Source organism: Scyliorhinus torazame, chromosome 5 (assembly GCF_047496885.1).
Source record: "Scyliorhinus torazame isolate Kashiwa2021f chromosome 5, sScyTor2.1, whole genome shotgun sequence".
NCBI classification, from domain to species: Eukaryota; Metazoa; Chordata; class Chondrichthyes; order Carcharhiniformes; family Scyliorhinidae; genus Scyliorhinus; species Scyliorhinus torazame.
Genome location: NC_092711.1, coordinates 275,599,320 through 275,617,963, shown reverse-complemented (window position 1 = coordinate 275,617,963; position 18,644 = coordinate 275,599,320). Strand labels below are relative to the sequence as shown.

General features: G+C 43.3%; 1 protein-coding gene across 2 annotated transcripts in view; it reads right to left on the bottom strand.

Moving 5' to 3' along the window:
• The window catches only part of arhgef9a (Cdc42 guanine nucleotide exchange factor (GEF) 9a), a 276,701-nt gene that overhangs the window by 21,011 nt on the left and 237,046 nt on the right, over positions 1-18,644 (bottom strand). For both annotated transcript variants that reach the window (XM_072505604.1, XM_072505605.1), the window contains exon 9: positions 4,788-4,856. In XM_072505604.1, the coding sequence (XP_072361705.1) occupies positions 4,788-4,856 (69 nt within the window). The remainder of the gene's footprint in view (positions 1-4,787; positions 4,857-18,644) is intronic.

The following is an 18,644-nucleotide window of genomic DNA, read 5'->3' as shown; positions in this document are numbered from 1 at the left end:
GTACAAAAGCCCATCTTGGCATTCCATAGCTTCAGCCCAAATCCCAACATTGTTTAAAAGCCCCTTAAGCCTACCTCCTATCCTGTCCCATGTCTTCTCACCCTATCTCCTTCAACACCGCCCCACGACCATGTCACCCCATATCCCCTCAGAGGCACCATGAAAAACCCATGTCATCTCCATTTCCACCCCCATGTATCCCCCATAACCACTCATGAAGTATCCATTACTTCTGGGCAGCACGGTAGCACAAGTGGATAGCAAAGAACAAAGAACAAAGAAATGTACAGCACAGGAACAGGCCCTTCGGTCCTCCAAGCCGTGCCGACCATGCTGCCCGACTAAACTACAATCTTCTACACTTCCTGGGTCCGTATCCCTCTATTCCCATCCTATTCATGTATTTGTCAAGATGCCCCTTAAATGTCACTATCGTCCCTGCTTCCACCACCTCCTCCGGTAGCAAGTTCCAGGCACCCACTACCCTCTGCGTAAAAAACTTGCCTCGTACATCTACTCTAAACCTTGCCCCTCTCACCTTAAACCTATCCCCCCTAGTAATTGACCCCTCTACCCTGGGGAAAAGCCTCTGACTATCCACTCATAATTTTGTAGACCTCTATCAGGTCTCCCCTGAACCTCCTTCGTTCCAGTGAGATCAAACCGAGTTTATTCAACCGCTCCTCATAGCTAATGCCCTCCATACCAGGCAACATTCTGGTAAATCTCTTCTGCACTCTCTCTAAAGCCTCCACATCTTTCTGGCAGTGTGGCGACCAGAATTGAACACTATACTCCAAGTGTGGCCTAACTAAGGTTCTATACAGCTGCAACATGACTTGCCAATTCTTATACTCAATGCCCCGGCCAATGAAGGCAAGCATGCCGTATGCCTTCTTGACTACCTTCTCCACCTGTGTTGCCCCTTTCAATGACCTGTGGACCTGTACTCCTGGATCTCTTTGACTTTCAATACTCTTGAGGGTTCTGCCATTCACTGTATATTCCCTACCTGCATTAGACCTTCCAAAATGCATTACCTCACATTTGTCCGGATTAAACACCATCTGCCATCTCTCCGCCCAAGTCTCCAAACAATCTAAATCCTGCTGTATCCTCTGACAGTCCTCATCGCTATCCGCAATTCCACCAACCTTTGTGTCGTCTGCAAACTTACTAATCAGACCAGTTACATTTTCCTCCAAATCATTTATATATACTACAAAGAGCAAAGGTCCCAGCACTGATCCCTGTGGAACACCACTGGTCACAGCCCTCCAATTAGAAAAGCATCCTTCCATTGCTACTCTCTGCCTTCTATGACCTAGCCAGTTCTGTATCCACCTTCCCAGCTCACCCCTGATCCCGTGTGACTTCACCTTTTGTACTAGTCTACCATGAGGGACCTGGTCAAAGGCCTTACTGAAGTCCATATAGACAACATCCACTGCCCTACCTGCATTAATCATCTTAATGACCTCCTCGAAAAACTCTATCAAGTTAGTGAGATACGACCTCCCCTTCACAAAACCATGTTGCCTCTCACTAATACGTCCATTTGCTTCCAAATGGGAGTAGTTCCTGTCCCGAAGAATTCTCTCCAGTAATTTCCCTACCACTGAAGTGAGGCTCACCGGCCTGTAGTTCCCTGGATTATCTTTGCTACCCTTCTTAAACAGAGGAACAACATTGGCTATTTTCCAGTCCTCCCGGACATCCCCTGAAGACAGTGAGGATCCAAAGATTTCTGTCAAGGCCTCAGCAATTTCCTCTCCAGCCTCCTTCAGTGTTCTGGGGTAGATCCCATCAGGCCCTGGGGACTTATCTACCTTAATATTTTTTAAGACACCCAACACCTTGTCTTTTTGGATCTCAATGTGACCCAGGCTATCTACACACCCTTCTCCAGACTCAACATCTACCAATTTCTTCTCTTTGGTGAATACTGATGCAAAGTATTCATTTAGTACCTCGCCCATTTCCTCTGGCTCCACACATAGATTCCCTTGCCTATCCTTCAGTGGGGCAACCCTTTCCCTGGCTACCCTCTTGCTTTTTATGTACGTGTAAAAAGCCTTGGGATTTTCCTTAACCCTATTTGCCAATGACATTTCGTGACCCCTTCTAGCCCTCCTGACTTCTTGCTTAAGTTCCTTCCTACTTTCCTTATATTCCACGCAGGCTTCGTCTGTTCCCAGCCTTTTAGCCCTGACAAATGCCTCCTTTTTCTTTTTGACGAGGCCTACAATATCTCTCGTTATCCAAGGTTCCCGAAAATTGCCGTATTCATCCTTCTTCCTCACAGGAACATGCCGGTCCTGAATTCCTTTCAACTGACACTTGAAAGCCTCCCACTGTGGCTTCACAGCACTAGGGTCCCAGGTTCGTTCCCCGATGAGTCACTGTCTGTGCGGAGTCTGCACATTCACCCCGTGTCTGTGTGGGTTTCGTCCCACAGTCCAAAGACGTGCAGGTTAGGTGGACTGGCCATGATAAATTGCCCTGAGTGACCAAAAACAAAGGTTAGTTGGGGTTATTGTGTTACGGGGTTAGGGTGGAAGCTAGGGCTTAAGTGGGTCGGTGCAGACTCGATGGGCCGAATGGCCTCCTTCTGCACTGTATCTTCTATGTTCTATGTATAGTCCTCAGGAGCCATGCAACAGTTTAAAACCATTGGTAAGAATTTAACCTCTCACAATTTGAATTCAAGTATACTGGGCGTCATTCTCCGACCCCCCGCCGGGTCGGAGAATGGCCGTTGGCCGCCGTGAATCCCGCTCCCGCCGAAGTCTCCGCTCCCGGAGATTGGGCGGGGGCGGGAATCCGGCCGCGCCGGTTGGCGGGACCCCCCGCTGGATTCTCCGGCCCGGATGGGCTGAAGTCCCGCCCAGGAATTGCCTGTCCCGCCGACGTAAATCAAACCTGGTATTTACCGGCGGGACCAGGCAGCGTGGGCGGGCTCCGGGGTCCTGGGGGGGGGGCGCGGGGCGATCTGACCCCGGGGGGTGCCCCCACGGTGGCCTGGCCCGCGATCGGGGCCCACCGATCCGCGGGCGGGCCTGTGCCGTGGGGGCACTCTTTCCCTTCCGCCTCCGCTACGGCCTCCACCATGGCGGAGGCGGAAGAGACTCTCCCCACTGCGCATGCGCGGGAAACTGACAGCGGCCGCTGACGCTCCCGCGCATGCGCTGGGAAACTGACAGCGGCCGCTGACGCTCCCGCGCATGCGCCGCATTTCCGCGCCAGCTGGCGGGGCAACAAACGCCATTTCCGCCAGCTGGCGGGGCGGAAATCCCTCCGGCGTCGGCCTAGCCCCTCAATGTTGGGGCTAGGCCGCCAAAGATGCGGAGCCTTCCGCACCTTTAGGCCGGCGCGATGCCCGTCTGATTGGCGCCGGCTTTGGCGCCAGTCAGCGGGCATCCCGCCGTTGGGGGAGAATTTCGCCCACTATCTCTGAATGCAACCACTATCATTGATCCGGAAAAGAAAGAACAATTTACTCCAGTGTAAAAAAGGTAATCCTGTAAGTACTAATTAGGTTTATAAACACATAAGAAACAAGATCAAAGGAATATTCTATTATAGTCTTTTAAAGTGTCAACATTCTTGTATTATTGGACCACTGGCTGAGCTAAAGCCATTATGAGCTTCTGAAACACAGCCAAGCATTCATAATGCATGTAGGTGTCATAATTAAAACTTCCAACTACCTTGTATGTAACTGACAAATCCAGGTGCCTGCAAATCGATGAAGGGGAGCAGGTGCTGACATTTTTTTCCAACTTCCAAAGCAAGTTTAAATCACAGCACAAAACATGACAGCGAAGGCAGACAGGATAATTCTCTTTTACTTCTTAAATGAGTTATGGAACTTTTGACAATTGTAAAAGTATTGTCATGCATGACAATACTTTCACAATGGTGGTCAATGTGAGGTTAAATTTACCTTTGTTGGACAGATCCCTATGATAAGTCACTGCATTAAAAGGATACATGCTTTGAAGTACAGCATCTAACAGTGACATTTGAAGGTGATAAAATATTTTGTATTTATCTATCGGAAAGTCCCCAACCCCTCAGCAGGCTTTACCCAGCACTCATAACCTTTCCAAGGAGATGTGTTTTCTTGGGACTTCCAGAGCCCATCTCCATCACTCAAAAATATTATGCAGGAGGAAATAAAATTTTCTGTCGTCCTCACAATGTGCACCCAAATGTCACCAACCCATGAAATGGATACACAAAAATGGCATGGAGTCAGAAAGGCAGAGGACATTTTATTTTGGAGGAGAATCAAAATAAGCGCAGTGTTTTGCACCCCAACTCCCCCTTCCATTTGGAGATGTAAATCCAGCCCCCCCCCCCCCCAGTGTTTGTATCTCAAACTTCTCACTCCAGTGATTAAAACTATTTTTCGCAAAATGTCTAACGTTTTTTGATAATTTCTTCTTGTGGACAAAGGTAGCCCTCTATCATCTTCTCCGCATGAACCTTGTCAAGTGAGTGAGATAGAACAACTATTCAAGCAAGCACTGAGGACATTAAGGTCGAGCCCAACCTTGTTTTAAATCAATGCCCGCACACTTCACATATGATCTGGTTTCAGCCCCAGCTAAACTGGGACAGACTAGAAATTAAGCCTGCTGCGACCTCCTGATCAGCGTGGTTGAGTGTCTTTGCTGACTGGGCATCAGGGCAGAACCCTTCTAGCTCTTACTCCAGCAATTAACTTCAATTCTGTAACACTGCCTGTAGAATGAAAGTCAAGTGCACGAATACACACTCACCTTTCTGTTTGCTGACTTTCCGTACAGTCATTGCAGCTTGTCTCTTTTGATATTCCGAGATTTCAAACCCTGAAAAGCATTATAATAAATTAGAGACTTTCCAAACCAAATGAGGCATTATTAAAGTAATTTTACTTTCATCAAGGTGAATGATCTCAATGCTGGTGAAATAACTGTTTTACACTTGAGTGTCAGTGACAACCATTTTCAGGTAAGGAATGAGCTGATGCATGATAAAGTTGCAACTATTTTGTCTCCAAGCTTGGAAAGAGAACTCTTGTTGCATCAGCATATCACATCCTTTTCCTGCACCAACAAGTCATGTATCCTTTCTAAGAGGGGCTGCTAATTTAGGCTGGAAGGTTGAAAATTCCCAGACTTCTGTCAACCAATTATGCGCAAATATTAAAAAGTATAGTGCATCATTTCCTCCTGTTGCACAGGTTACAAACTTAGATTGCAGAAAGGAAAGGATAATATTCTAATCCACAGAAGCAATTAATCCGAAACTAGTCCATCAAACCATAATTAACATTCCATTTTTTCAAAATAAATTTAGAGTGCCCAATTCATTTTTTCCAATTAAGGGGCAATTTAGCGTGGCCAATCCACCTAGCCTACACATCTTTGGGTTGTGGGGGCGAAACCCACGCAAACACGGGGAGAATGTGCAAACTCCACACGGACAGTGACCCAGAGCTGGGATCGAACCTGGGAACTCAGTGGACATTCCATTTTAAAGGAACAGTCGAGCAGCCTGCAGACCCACATGATATCAGAGTTCACTAAAATGCACCAGATTCTCACTGAGAAAGAGCAGTGCTTAATCCGAGATCTCAGGGAAGAGGAGGAAGAAAAATCTTTGGTCGCGGTTTAATGCGGCAGAAACATGGGACAGAAACAGAGTCCTGTTTCGGGCGCGTTTAGCCGTGTGTTTCGCGGGACCTGCAGCGCCGAGAATTACATTGCTATTTAATGGCACTTTGTCGTTTGTTTTTTAGCCTCTGCGATCAATGCCCTGCCATGGCCATATTTTCATAATTTCCTGCACTCGCCAATGGAGGAAGAGCATTCGCCGAATAGGCGCATTTTAAAAGGCCGCCCCGATCATTTGACACCCCTCAGTATCCCCACCGTGGTCTCCGGTCCCCCTCAATTAACCAATTACCACTTATGGGGTCCTTGAGCCCCCCCTCACCCCACCTCTTAATGGACCAATTCCTGGCATGGGCAACCTGGCACCCAGGAACTTTGGCACTACCAGCCTGGCGCCATAGCTATGCCCCTGCCAAACTAGCAGTGCCACTCTGGTATCCTGGAATTGCCAGGGTGACACTGCCACTGTGCCAGGTACCACTGACAAAGTGCCAGGCTGGCAGTGCCAAGATGCCTGGGTGTCCACAGAAGTGCAAGTGTAACACCTTGCCTGGGAGCACCCCCCCCTCCCACGCACACACACACACACACAGGTGTCATTACACCTGGTCCTGGTTTGTGGAAACCAGTGCTAAACAGCGTCATGGTCTTCCAGGCACGGCTGTTAATTCCCAGGCCATAGAAGAATGAGGCGTAGACATATTTAAATGAGCCTAATGGCTCATTTAAATCTTTAAATCTGGATTTGGTCAGATGGCTCCACAGAATGTGAAGACGGAAGCTGTTGGAGAATTTGAAATACCATCAACTAGGAGAGAAGTTCTGACATTTCTGGGCATGAGTGGTTTCTACCAGAAATTTGTGCCACATTTCAACAGCATGGTTGCTATGCTACTCTGACTGAACTAAAAAGAACACAAAACATTTGGATGTCAGGAATCATTTGATAATCTGAAGACTGCGTTAACCACTGCAACAGTGTTGTTAACACCTAATTATGCAAAACATTTAATATGGCAATTGATGCAAGTGATGTGGGTGTTGGTGTACTGCTGCAAGAAGACGACAAAGGAATTGAAAGACCAATCGGATATTTTTCTAGAAAATTCAACATTAACCCCAAAAAATTTCGACTATTGAGAAGGAGACTTGGAGTTCGGTATTGGCGTTACACAATTTTAACATTTATGTTATGAATAATTTATTTGAGACAATTATATATGCGGACTATAATCCATCAAAATTCTTGGACAAATTTAAAAACCGAAATACGAGACTATTTAGATGGAATTTATTGTTACAAGCATTTAATTTATGAATTTGACATGTGGGAGGAAGAAAAAATGTGAGTTATGATGGATAATCATGATTGTTAAGTGTGAAGAGACTAAAATGGACTATACTCATGTTTATGTTTGCCTGTTTAAAAATGTGAAATGATATACCTTATAAAATATAGTGGTATGTAATCTTAAGAAATGTTTAATGTTTAAAGGGTTTTTAAGAAATGAAGCTATTTGTTTGCATTGTTGGTTCTTTTTTTTTTAAGGGGAGGTGTGACATATGGAGGATTTTAGGAATACTGGCTTCGACATATTAGGAAAATTTAAGGGTTAAAAGTCTACATTTACATGTGTTTGACTGCATTGCTTGAATTTTTAAAAAAGGACTGTGTCTTGTTAAGGCCTAGGAGCTTCTATGAGCCAGAAGGTGAAATTGACCGAAGGAATGTGGTTTTCAGTCTGGGCCAATGCACTGTGGTTTGACTGGGCAAAGTCCTTGGGCAGTTAAGGTTCTTTTGGTCTGCAACGTTATTTTTCTTTCCAGCTTGGCGAGATGATGTTATTGCTGGGTGGAGTCAAGGAATGCAGAGAGTCAGGTTTGGAAAGAGAAGAGGTGAAGTCTGCTCTGTCTGACACTGAGTTCGCAATTCTATCACAGTAGGATAGTTACAAAATAATAATATTTAAAGCAGAGCAGTCTTGTTTGGGGCCAAGAAAGAAACTGAATCATGCCAGGTGAACCAGCTTTTTGAAAATATTCAGCCAGAGTCTGAAAGGGTTCTAACAGGAACCAAATATGTTTTATAAAGCGAGTATAAGGGTGACACGATGGCACAGTGGGTTGGCACTGCTGCCTCACAGCACCAGGGACCCAGGTTCAATTCAGGCCTTAGGTGACTGTGTGGAGTTTGTACACTCTTCCCGTGTCTGCTTGGTTTCTTCTGGGTGCTCTGGTTTCCTCCCACAGTCCAAAGATGTGCAGGTTAGATGGATTAGCCATGCTACAAATTGCCTTTTAGAGTTCAGGGATGTGCAGGTTAGGTTACGGTGATAGGGTGGGGTGGACAAGTGAGTGGACATGGGTAGGGTGCACTTTCAGAGGGTTGGTGCAAATCCGATGGGCCGAAAGGCCTCCTTCTGCACTGTAGCGATTCTGTGACGCTTGTTACTCTATGTTCTCTATGTCATGCTGATTTTAAGATAGATTGAGAGCTGTATGTTTCTTTCATTGTTGTTTGATGGGAAATTGAGTAGTAGTGTTAAGGGGGTAATTGTAACATGGTCTTTTCAGGTGTGAAGTTAAAAAGTTTAATATTATATTCATAATAAAATTTTAATTTAAAAATACCATATCCCTATTTCTTCATGCAATCACTCCTGGCGCGAATCATTCCTCCTGCACAGTCTTTCAAATAACCTAGAATATTGGCGTTTCGGTCCAGTATCCTAGCCACTGTTGGGGGTCTGGTCTGGGATCGTAAAAACACCAGGATGATATTCATACGCTAATGTCAATTAAATGTGGAGGTTTTGGGTATCTCACAGAATCGTTGATGATGTCACATTCGTCATAAACATTCCAAACTGGGCAGGAATGTTTTTTTAGATTTAATTTTAATTTTAAAGTAAATTTTGCGGGATGTGGGCTAAACTGGCTAGGCCAGCATTTGCTGCCCATACCTACTTGCCCTTGAGAAGGTGGTGGTGTGCTTCCTTGTGGGCAGCACAGTTGCACAATGGTTAGCACTGTTGCTTCACAGTGCCAGGGTTCCAGGTTCAATTCCCTACTTGGGTCACTATCTGTGTGGAGTCTGCATCTTCTCCCTGTGTCTGCGTGGGTTTCAGCCGGGTGCTCTGGTTTCCTCCCACAAGTCCCAAAAGACGTGCTTGTTAGGTGAATTGGACATTCTGAATTCTCCCTCTGTGTACCCGAACAGGTGCCGGAACGTGGCGACTAGGGGATTTTCATAGAAACTTCATTGCAGTGTTAATGTAAGCCTACTTGTGACAATAAGAAAGATTATAAAGATTATTATTAAAAGATTATTATTGAACCATTGCAGCCCATGTGGTGCCAGGACACCCATTGTGCTATAAGAGATGGAGTACTTGGGTTTTGACCCAGCAACAGTGAAGGAATGACAATATATTTCCAAGTCAGGATGGTAAGTGACTTGGAGGGAAACTTCCAGGTGGGGATGTTCTCATGTTTCCGCTGCCCTTGTCCGTCCACATGGCAGTGGTCATGGGTTGGAAGATGCCAAGGAACATTGGCGAGCTCCTGCAGTGCATCTTGTAGATTGGACACACTGCTACTACTGTGCATCGGTGGTGGAGGGACTGAATGTTCCTCAGCAATTGGCATGGAATGGCGGTCAAAGAAAATAATTAATGTCTAATGCCCTGACAGATCTTCACATGTAGTTGCAGATCATTCAATACTGATCAGTAATAGGGTTCAGATGGCAGTAACGATTCTCTGATTCATAATTGAAGGTGAAAACATGGGTTTTGACGATGAGCAGGGCCAATGTTTTTTGTGTGTGGGTTACTGATTGGAATGGTACCATATGGATAATGATTATTTCACTGAATTTAAGTGGATTCATTTTTATTTTCTTGGCAGCTGCTAGACAATATTTGATATCTGTGGATTAACTCCTCCACAGCTCTGGGCACCTTTTATTGTCAATTGCACCGTAATCCCTGTTCACATGAAAATTCCATTAGGTAGCTGTTCTTATTCAATCTGGCAGACATTTGCTGCTCCAGTCTGCAGCACTTACGGTTCTTGGCAGACAAGTTGCTTTTTACAAATCATGTATAACAGGCTCAACTTGGATGTTAGCTATCTGGGAGGTTGGCTAAAGTGGGGTTCAATGCTAATCCTTCTCCTTTTCACAGGACGAGGGAATGTTATTTGAAATAAAAACTTGAGATGAATGAAATCCCGAGCAGGCAGGTCAGTCATCTGCTACAAAGAAAGAAAAGACAGATTCTGATTTTCAGATTTGCTTTCTTCATGAGGACCAATTGGGGCTATTTTAACAATATACGCAATTTTGGTTAAATGGAGGGATTAAAGAAGCTGGAATTTTTCTCCTTCCAGCAGAAAAGGTTAAGGTGAGATTTAATCGAGGTATTCAAAATTATGAAGAGCTTTGATAGTGTAAATAAGGCAAAATTGTTTACAGTGGCAGACAAGTCCATATTGAGAGGTTACAGCTTTAAGGTATCCAGCAAAAGAACCAATAGGGAGATGGGGGTGAGGGATTTCCTTTTTCTCTTTGGAGTGTTATTATGATCTGGAAGGATGGTGGAAATAGTTTCTGTATTAACTTTAAAATATAAATTATATAAAGACATGAAAGGAAAGAGATTTGTTGACAAAGCTGGAATTTGAGTAATTGGAAAGCTCTTTTAGAGAACAGCACAGATGTGATGGGCAGGATGGCCTCCTTCTGTGCTGAATCAGTCTATGATTCGAGGCCGTTTGAAGGACGACCTTCTCGCACGGAGTTCAAAGGGCAGGTTTACATTGAGATACTTTGTTTCGACCTGCATATCTGCAACCAATAACCAGAATTGGGTGCAGATTAGTTTGGCACTGATGCATTTGGAAGCACTCCTTAGCAAACCACAGTGTCTTCAGCAGAAGGAGGAGAAAAGGGGGCAAAGTTTGGAAAAAATGTAACTTGTATAAGAATGTTAATTTCACATCAGTGGGTTTCCCCGTGAGGCATCTGCTCGCTGTGAATGAATGCACATAGGAATGAAGTTTCAGGCTTGCCTACAGCCAGACATCAACGTGCGAAATACGTAATCACTGCTGATTCTCATTTGAATTTTTTTACATCTATAAGTGAATATTCCAGAATTCCATCTGAAGAAAACATCTTTTCACACTCTGAAAAATCAGACAGCAAGTTATTTCTGGTTCTTAGCACAGATCTAATAAAAACATGAGTCATGATGTTGCTTTCTCCCCATCCAATTATTCCTTTTTTGGCAGGCATTCCTTCTCACTCACAGTCACCTTGCCAGATTCTTATCAGAATAATTCACATAACAGAAATAATAAAGCCACAATGTAACGATGAATACATCATTAAAGAGGAACACCAAAATATAAATGGCAGCAGCCCCAGTGATGTTAATTTAAGACAATCAGGTGAACCTGTTCACCACTTATTGCTATATATGTTGGCATGAACAGCGATAAGGCTGTTACGTCCATCGTGTCCATTTCTTCCAACAGATTGAATACAGTTCCAGTGTCATAATCTCTATTTCATAAGGATTTATACAAACACAGGCAAAACATCCAAAAAGGTCAAGCACTTTTGCTGCTGTTCCTAATATATTTTTAGAACTTAGATTCAGAAATCGAATAAAAACTGGTCAACTTGGTAAATTATCCTAAATTAGGAGGGGATGGAGCAGTTGGGAAGGAGGAAGTATCAAGAAATCTACACAATGGATTAAACAAATGCAAGGGATCGCAATTTAGAAGGAATAACGGATGCTCCAAGCATGTAATGGATGATGACATCATTGTTATAGGCAAAGGTGAAAGAGGTATACTGCACTCAACTAGACTAGCTAAAATGCACAGAAAAATCTAGCTCATATGTTGGTATAGCAGCACTGTCCAAAGAAAATAGAATGTAAAATTATATTGCTGGATCAGTAAAGTATAAATCAGAAGATGGTATTCTAAAACTGTACAGTGGCATAGTCAAACATTTTTTGAGTGCTTTGTTCAACTTTGGTGAACTAGGAACACATGGAGTTGGAATGGTTGGATAAGTGGCTCCACCACACTTACTGCAGTATCTATCTCTCCATTTATTTATATATCTCTCCACTTATTATAACCCTCAAACCCATTCTTAACCAAGTATTCATCCAGTAAATGGTGTGTGAGAAGACAGTTGACAGAGTGACACAGAGACTGAGTGAGTAGTGAATTCAATTCACCTAGTAAGTTCTGGTTAGTCATCTTCAGGCTTTACTATAGATTTTAAATTAAGATCTGACATAGTACTAACCTAGTGTGAATGGGGGAGCATTTGGGTGACAGTGACCATAACTCGGTAAGATTTAAGGTAGTTACGGAATCTCAGGCAACTATGGGAGACAAGGGAGAAGAGCACAGGGGCTGTGATGCCAATTTTCAAATCCTCTCTGGGCACAGAATGGAAGAAAGCTAATGTGGTACCATTATTCAAGGAGCAAAGTGGGGAAAAACTAGTTAATTACACGCCAGTGAATCTAATATCAGTGGTAGGGAAATTATTGGGGAAAAACTCTGAGAGAAAGAATTAATCTCCACTTGGAGAGGCAAGGATTAAGTAAGGATGGTCAGAATTGTAAGGGGGAGATCGTGTCTACAAATTTTATTCAATTTTTTAGTGTGTAGATGAGGGCAGTGCAGTTGATGTAGCTGCATGGACTTCAATAAGGCTTTTGACAAGGTCCCGAATGGGAGACTGATCAAGAAGGTAAAAGTACTTGGGAACCAGGGCAATTGGGCAAATTGGATCCAAAAGTGGCTTAGTGGCAGGAGGTAGAGGGTGATGGTCAAAGATTGTTTTTAAGGCAGGAAGACTGTGTCCAATGGTGTACCATAGGGCTAAGTGAGAATGACTGCCCTTGACATCAAGGCAGCATTTGACTGAGTATGGCATTAGGGAGCCCTAGCAAGACTGGGAATTAGGGGGAAAATTGTCCACTAGTTGGAGTCATACCTGGCACAAAGGAAGATGTGGTGGTTGGAGGTCAATCATCTCAGCTCCAGCAAATCACTGCAGGGGTTCCTCAGGGAAGTGCCCTCGGCACAACCATCTTTAACTTGCTTCATCAATGACCCTCCTCCCATCATAAGGTCAGAAGTGTGGATGTTCGCTGATGACTGCACAATGTTCCGCACCATTCACAACTCCTCAGATACTGAAGCAGTTCATATCCAAATGCAACGAGACCTGGACAATATCCAGGCTTGGGCTGACAAGTGGTCAGTAACATTTGCACCACACAAGTGCCAGACAATGACCACCTCCAATAAGAGAGGATCTGACCATTACCCCTTGACATACAATGGCATTACCATCGCTGATTACCCTCTATCAACATCTTGGGGTTACCATTGACCAGAATCTGAACTGGATTAGCTATATAAGTACTGTGGCTACAAGAGCATGTCAGAGGTAAGGAATCCTTGGTGAGTAACTCACCTCCTGACTGCCCAAAACCTGTCCACCATCTACAAGGCACACGGCAGGAGTGTAATGGAATACTCTCTGCTTTCCTGGATGAGTGCAGCTCTAACAACATTTAAGAAGCTCAACAAGCTTGATTGCTATGCTTCCATGTGTACCATCAACAGGATGCACTGCAGGAACTCACCAAGGTTCCTTAGGCAGCAAACTCAAGATCACCACCATCTAGAAGGACAAGAGCAGCAGATACCTGGGAACATCACCACCTGGAAATTCTCCTCCAAACCACTCACCATCCTGACTTGGAAATATGTCGCCGTTCCTTCAATGACATTGGGTCAAAATCCTGTAACTTCCTCCCTACCAGCACTGTGGGCATACCTAAAGCTCAGTGACTGCAACCGTTTAAGGAGGCAGCTCAACACCAGTTCTTAAGCACAAATAGGAATTCACAATAAAATGCTGGTCTAGCCAGTGACACCCACATCCCATAAAATGAACTTTAAAAAATGATTGGTGTTGGGTCCCTTGCTGTTTGTAGTGTACATTAATGATTGAGATGTGAAAGTAGAAGGTATAGTTAATAACTTTCCAGATGACACGGAAATTGGTGGTGTGGTAAATAGCAAAGAAGAAAAGCTTAGATTACAGGATGATGTAGATGGACTGGCCAGATGGTCGGAACAATGGCAAGTGGAATTTAACCCTGAAAAGTGTGAGGCAAGGCATTTTGGGAGAACTAACATGGCAAGGAAATATACAATGAATATCGGATGCTAGGAAGTACAAGGGGCCAGAGGGACCTTGGTGTGCATGTCCATTGACTCCTGAAGGCAGCAAGATGGGTAGATAAGGTGGTTAAGAAGGCATATGGGACACTTGCCTTTATTAGCCGAGGCATCGAGATTATGAGTAGGGAGGTTATGATGAAGCTGTACAAAACACTTGTTAGGCCACAGCTAGAGTACTGTATGCAGTTCTGGTTGCCACACTATAGGAAAGTTGTGATTGCACTAGAGAGGGTGCAGAGGAGATTCACCAGGATATTGCCTGGCTGGAGTTTTTCAGTTGTGAAGAGAGACTGGTTAGTTTGGGATTGTTTTCCTTAGAGCACAGAAGGCTGACGGGGGACCACATTGACATGTACAGAATTAAAGATGCAGATAGGGTGGATAGGGAGACAACATGTGTCTCCATTTTTCAGCCATACTCAAATTCTGTACTATAACCAGGGAGCATAGCTTGAAAGTAAGGGGCAGGAAATTTAGAGGGGATTTGAGGAAAAGCCCTTTCACCCAGGGGGTGGCTGGAATCTGGAACTCGCTGCATAAAAGGGTGGTGGAGACGGGAGCCTTCACAACATTTAAGAAGCATTTAGATGAGCACTTAAAATGTTATAGCATACAAAGCTATGGACCAAATGGGTACTGGAAAATGGGATTAGAATAGATAGGTGCTTGATGGCTGGCACAGACATGATGGCTGAAGGGCCTCTTTTTGTGCTGTAAAACTCTATGACTCTAAATTATCACACAATCTGCTCACTAATAAGTTTAAGGTTTCATGTAGATAGAAAACAAGTTCAACTGGAGTATTTTATCAAAGCTGAAAGAAACAATTTCAAAATCAGGATTACTTATCTACTGTTGATTAAAGGCGACACATGTTGTTGAATCTTTTGTACTCAGCAAGACTGTTCACAACAATTTACATTGCATGAGAAGAGAGTGCTGATTTGTTAGTATGTGGACTCTGATTGGTAGAGGTGTTGCTATGGAGAAGGCATCAGTTAATAGTGTTCAACATTACCTGTGATTCTGTGATTGGACATTTTCTAAACAATCTTGAGTGCGCTAGGAATTATGCTGTCAGCCGATTTAAGATTATCTATCAAGTTTGTAGTGTGGCTTACTTATACATCTGGATGCTACAGATATTCACACATGAGGCCCTGTCCTTTGAAGGAAAAAGGAATATGTACACACATTGCATCTTTTCCAATTAAACAAAATTAATGACCGCCAATCCCTGGTTCATCCTTCAGTGCAATGCCTTGACCAATCAGAGCCAATCTGCCTGGTTTGAATTTCAATAAAGCTCGAAGATAACTGTCAGTTAAGAGTTAACTGATACATTCTCCATGGCAGTGCCGCTACCAATTTGAGTCCACTTGTCAACCAATCAGCATTCTCTTCTCATGCAGTATAAACTGTTGTTCCTATTACAATAAAGTACCTTGCGAATTGTCCTGTGAGTACAAGATGAAAAGCTTTGACAACATGTGTCTCCATTTTTCAGCCATACTCAAATTCTGTACTATCGACTGTGGAATAAATTAAGAATACTTAAATAATGGAATGAAAACAACCGTTATAGCACTTATCTCCATCTCGACCTCAGTCCAATAACCACAAAAATTCTCATCCATGCCGACATCAAGTCAAGACAAAATTTCTTGTTGTAAATCTCCTACACAGTCTACAAATCGTCAAGTACCATATTTGCATATGGTTTTTTTGCATATTTGCATATTACAATCTGCATTGTATTCAGAACTATCCCGCCCTTTCTCACAATGAACTCCAGTAAGCTTTTCACCTCCCAAAAGCCTCATTCCCATGTGCAAAACCGTTTGCGAGCCACAGCGGTAAAGCATTTATTCACCACTAGTTGGAAGGCTTGAAATTATCAGGTGGATATACCTTTAAGAAATTGATGTTTATCAAATAGCTGCAGTGATGTCAGTGTGTGGGTGGAGCTGGGCTCTGCTCTGCTTTTACTTTCGTTTTGAGCTGAAAAGCTGCTTTGTGGCTCTGTTTAGTTTCACTTTGAGTTGGAGAGCTGCAGTCAAAGCAAGCAGATGTATACTGGTATCTCTCTACAAGCTGAAGAATGTCTTCAGCTCATTTGATGATTTCAAAGTAATACCTGTTTCTGTAGAGAATTCAAACCTACTGTCTTTGTTAAAAAGTGTTTTGGCTTATGGATGTTGTTAGGAAAGTTACTAAGGGTTACCTATAGAATATTGTATTTGGGAAAGTATCAGTGTTTATAGTTGATAAGATGTTTACTGTGTGGGGCCCTTGTGCTCCCCATAACCAAAATTTATTAAAAGTTGTGGGTCAGGTGATACACTTTATATACTTTGGAGTTTTCTAAACCCTGGCCCATAACAAAGCCCCTTCACAAATTGCTCCTCCTTGTGAACTTTCTCCTTCACTTCTAAACCTAACTCTCGGATCATTCCTTCGATAATTTTCCCCAGATCTTTCCTCAACTCCTTCCTGTTCATGAAGCACATTGAGATATTTCTCTGTATTTATTATACAAATTCTAATTATTCAACGGTAATGAGGTATACCTCTATTTTAGTAACATCTCACTTTAGGCCAGTGTTACAAATTTGGATTTGTCTTAGATACCATCTTGTATCCTGTGGCATTAATTATGCCCTTCACCTTTCAGAGTTGATGCACACTGCCATATATCTACTTGTATGATTTTATGATTTGATTTGATTTGAAGTACAGTGAAAAATATTTTTCTGTGGCCGAGGGAATGTACACAGTACGTACATAGTAGACAAAAGAATAATCAACAGAGAACATTGGCAAATGGTAAATCGACAAACAGTGATTGGTTACAGTGTGGAACAAGGGGCCAAACAAAGCAAATACATGAGCAAGAGCAGCATATACAACAGGGATCTTCATTAAATCCTTCCATATTTTGCCATTGTATCTCTGCAGTCTTTTTTACCTACCATGCAAATCTTTGGATTGTGGGGGTGAGACCCATGCAGACACACGGATTAATGCAAAATCTACACAGACTGTGATCCAGGGCCGGGATCGAACCCGGGTCCACGGTGCCATGAGGCAGCAGTGTTAACCACTGCGTTACCGTGTCTTCAAGTCGGCTGTGTTAACACTAGAGGAGGTGAAGTGTGGATAAAATTTCAAGCAGGAGGTAAATGGAACATGGCTAGGTTGAATAGATGTATCAAGCAGATTGCTGATGTATTTTTTCACAATAGTCGATATTCCTGGTCTGAACTGTGCTATGATGCAGATCTCAGTACAAATGTTGAGATGCACCTGTCTGAAACCTCAAATTCCTAATTTGACTGCCATTAGCAGGCATACCCAGGACTCTGTCTCAGTGAAACAAATGGAAACAATAATGGAAGAGTAAGCACCCTGAGGGTGGGGTGGGGGGGGGGGGGGGGGAGGGGGGGGGAGTGGGGAGAAGGGTGATTGTGATGGGGAGGAGTTGATTTTTGGATCCCTAAGAAATATTTCCTAAATAATTACCTTTTATCACCTACAAAAAGAAAAAAGTCCTTGTAAGTGCAGGCCGCATTTTCAGCCTGGACCAAAGATTGGGCACTCATATGCTCCGTGTTAGCCATGACACCTGGTCAGATCAAGCATACCTTAGTCAGTCATGTATCAGGTCATAGTAATGGGGCAGGGCATGGGAACTGCAAAGTTCAGAGCTCCATCTGCATCTATGTTGATGACCAGTTTTAAGTAATGTGGCAGTCTGCTGTTGACTAGCTACAGAGGAAACACCTATTAAAGGTGGAGTGAAATCCTATGCATTTGGGTTCTGGCATAAATCCCCATGCAAACAAGCAAATGACTGCCAATATTACAACAGGAGTCTGTTGTGAAAAGTACTGACTTTCAGGACCATTATCAGGACATTATTAGTTGCATCTTGGTAGAAATCTGGGGCATACATAGATGTGCAAAAATCTCAAGGAGTTCTGCTGAATAAATGTAAAAATTGGTCAGTGATCTGGAACACAGGATCATACACATTAATGCAACAGTCATGACTCATTTATTTTAAGATTAAGACAAACTGGGAAGATGAGTCTGAGGAAATCTTTTCAAGCTTGGCTCAGACATTCTTGCATTATCCATAAATACCAAATTAACATAGATGCAATGATCAGGTAAAATACTGAGGATGTGGATGTTGGTCGAACTTTCTAAGATGCTTCATACAAAGATATGAATTAGGAGCAAGAGTAGGTCACTCGGCCCCTCGACTCTGCTCTGTCATTCAATAAGGTTGTGGCTGATCTGACTGTAACCCTAATCCCACATTCCTGCCTACCCCCTATAAACTTTCACCCTCTTGTTAATCAATAATCTATCTAGCTCTGCCTTAAAAATACTCAAAATTCAAGACTTTCACTGTCTTTTGAGGAAGAGTGTACCAAAGACTCATGAACCCCAGAGTGAAAATGATTTTCCTCATCTCCATCTTAAATAAGAGACCCCGTATTTCTAAACAGTGACCCCTAGTTCCAGATTATCCAAAAAGAGGAAACATTCTCTTCACATCCACCCTGTCAATACCTCTCAGGATCTTAAAGATTTTGATCAAGTTGCCTCTTACTCTTCTAAACTCTAGTGGATAGAAACCTAACCCCTCCAACCTTTCCTCATCAGACAACCCGTCCA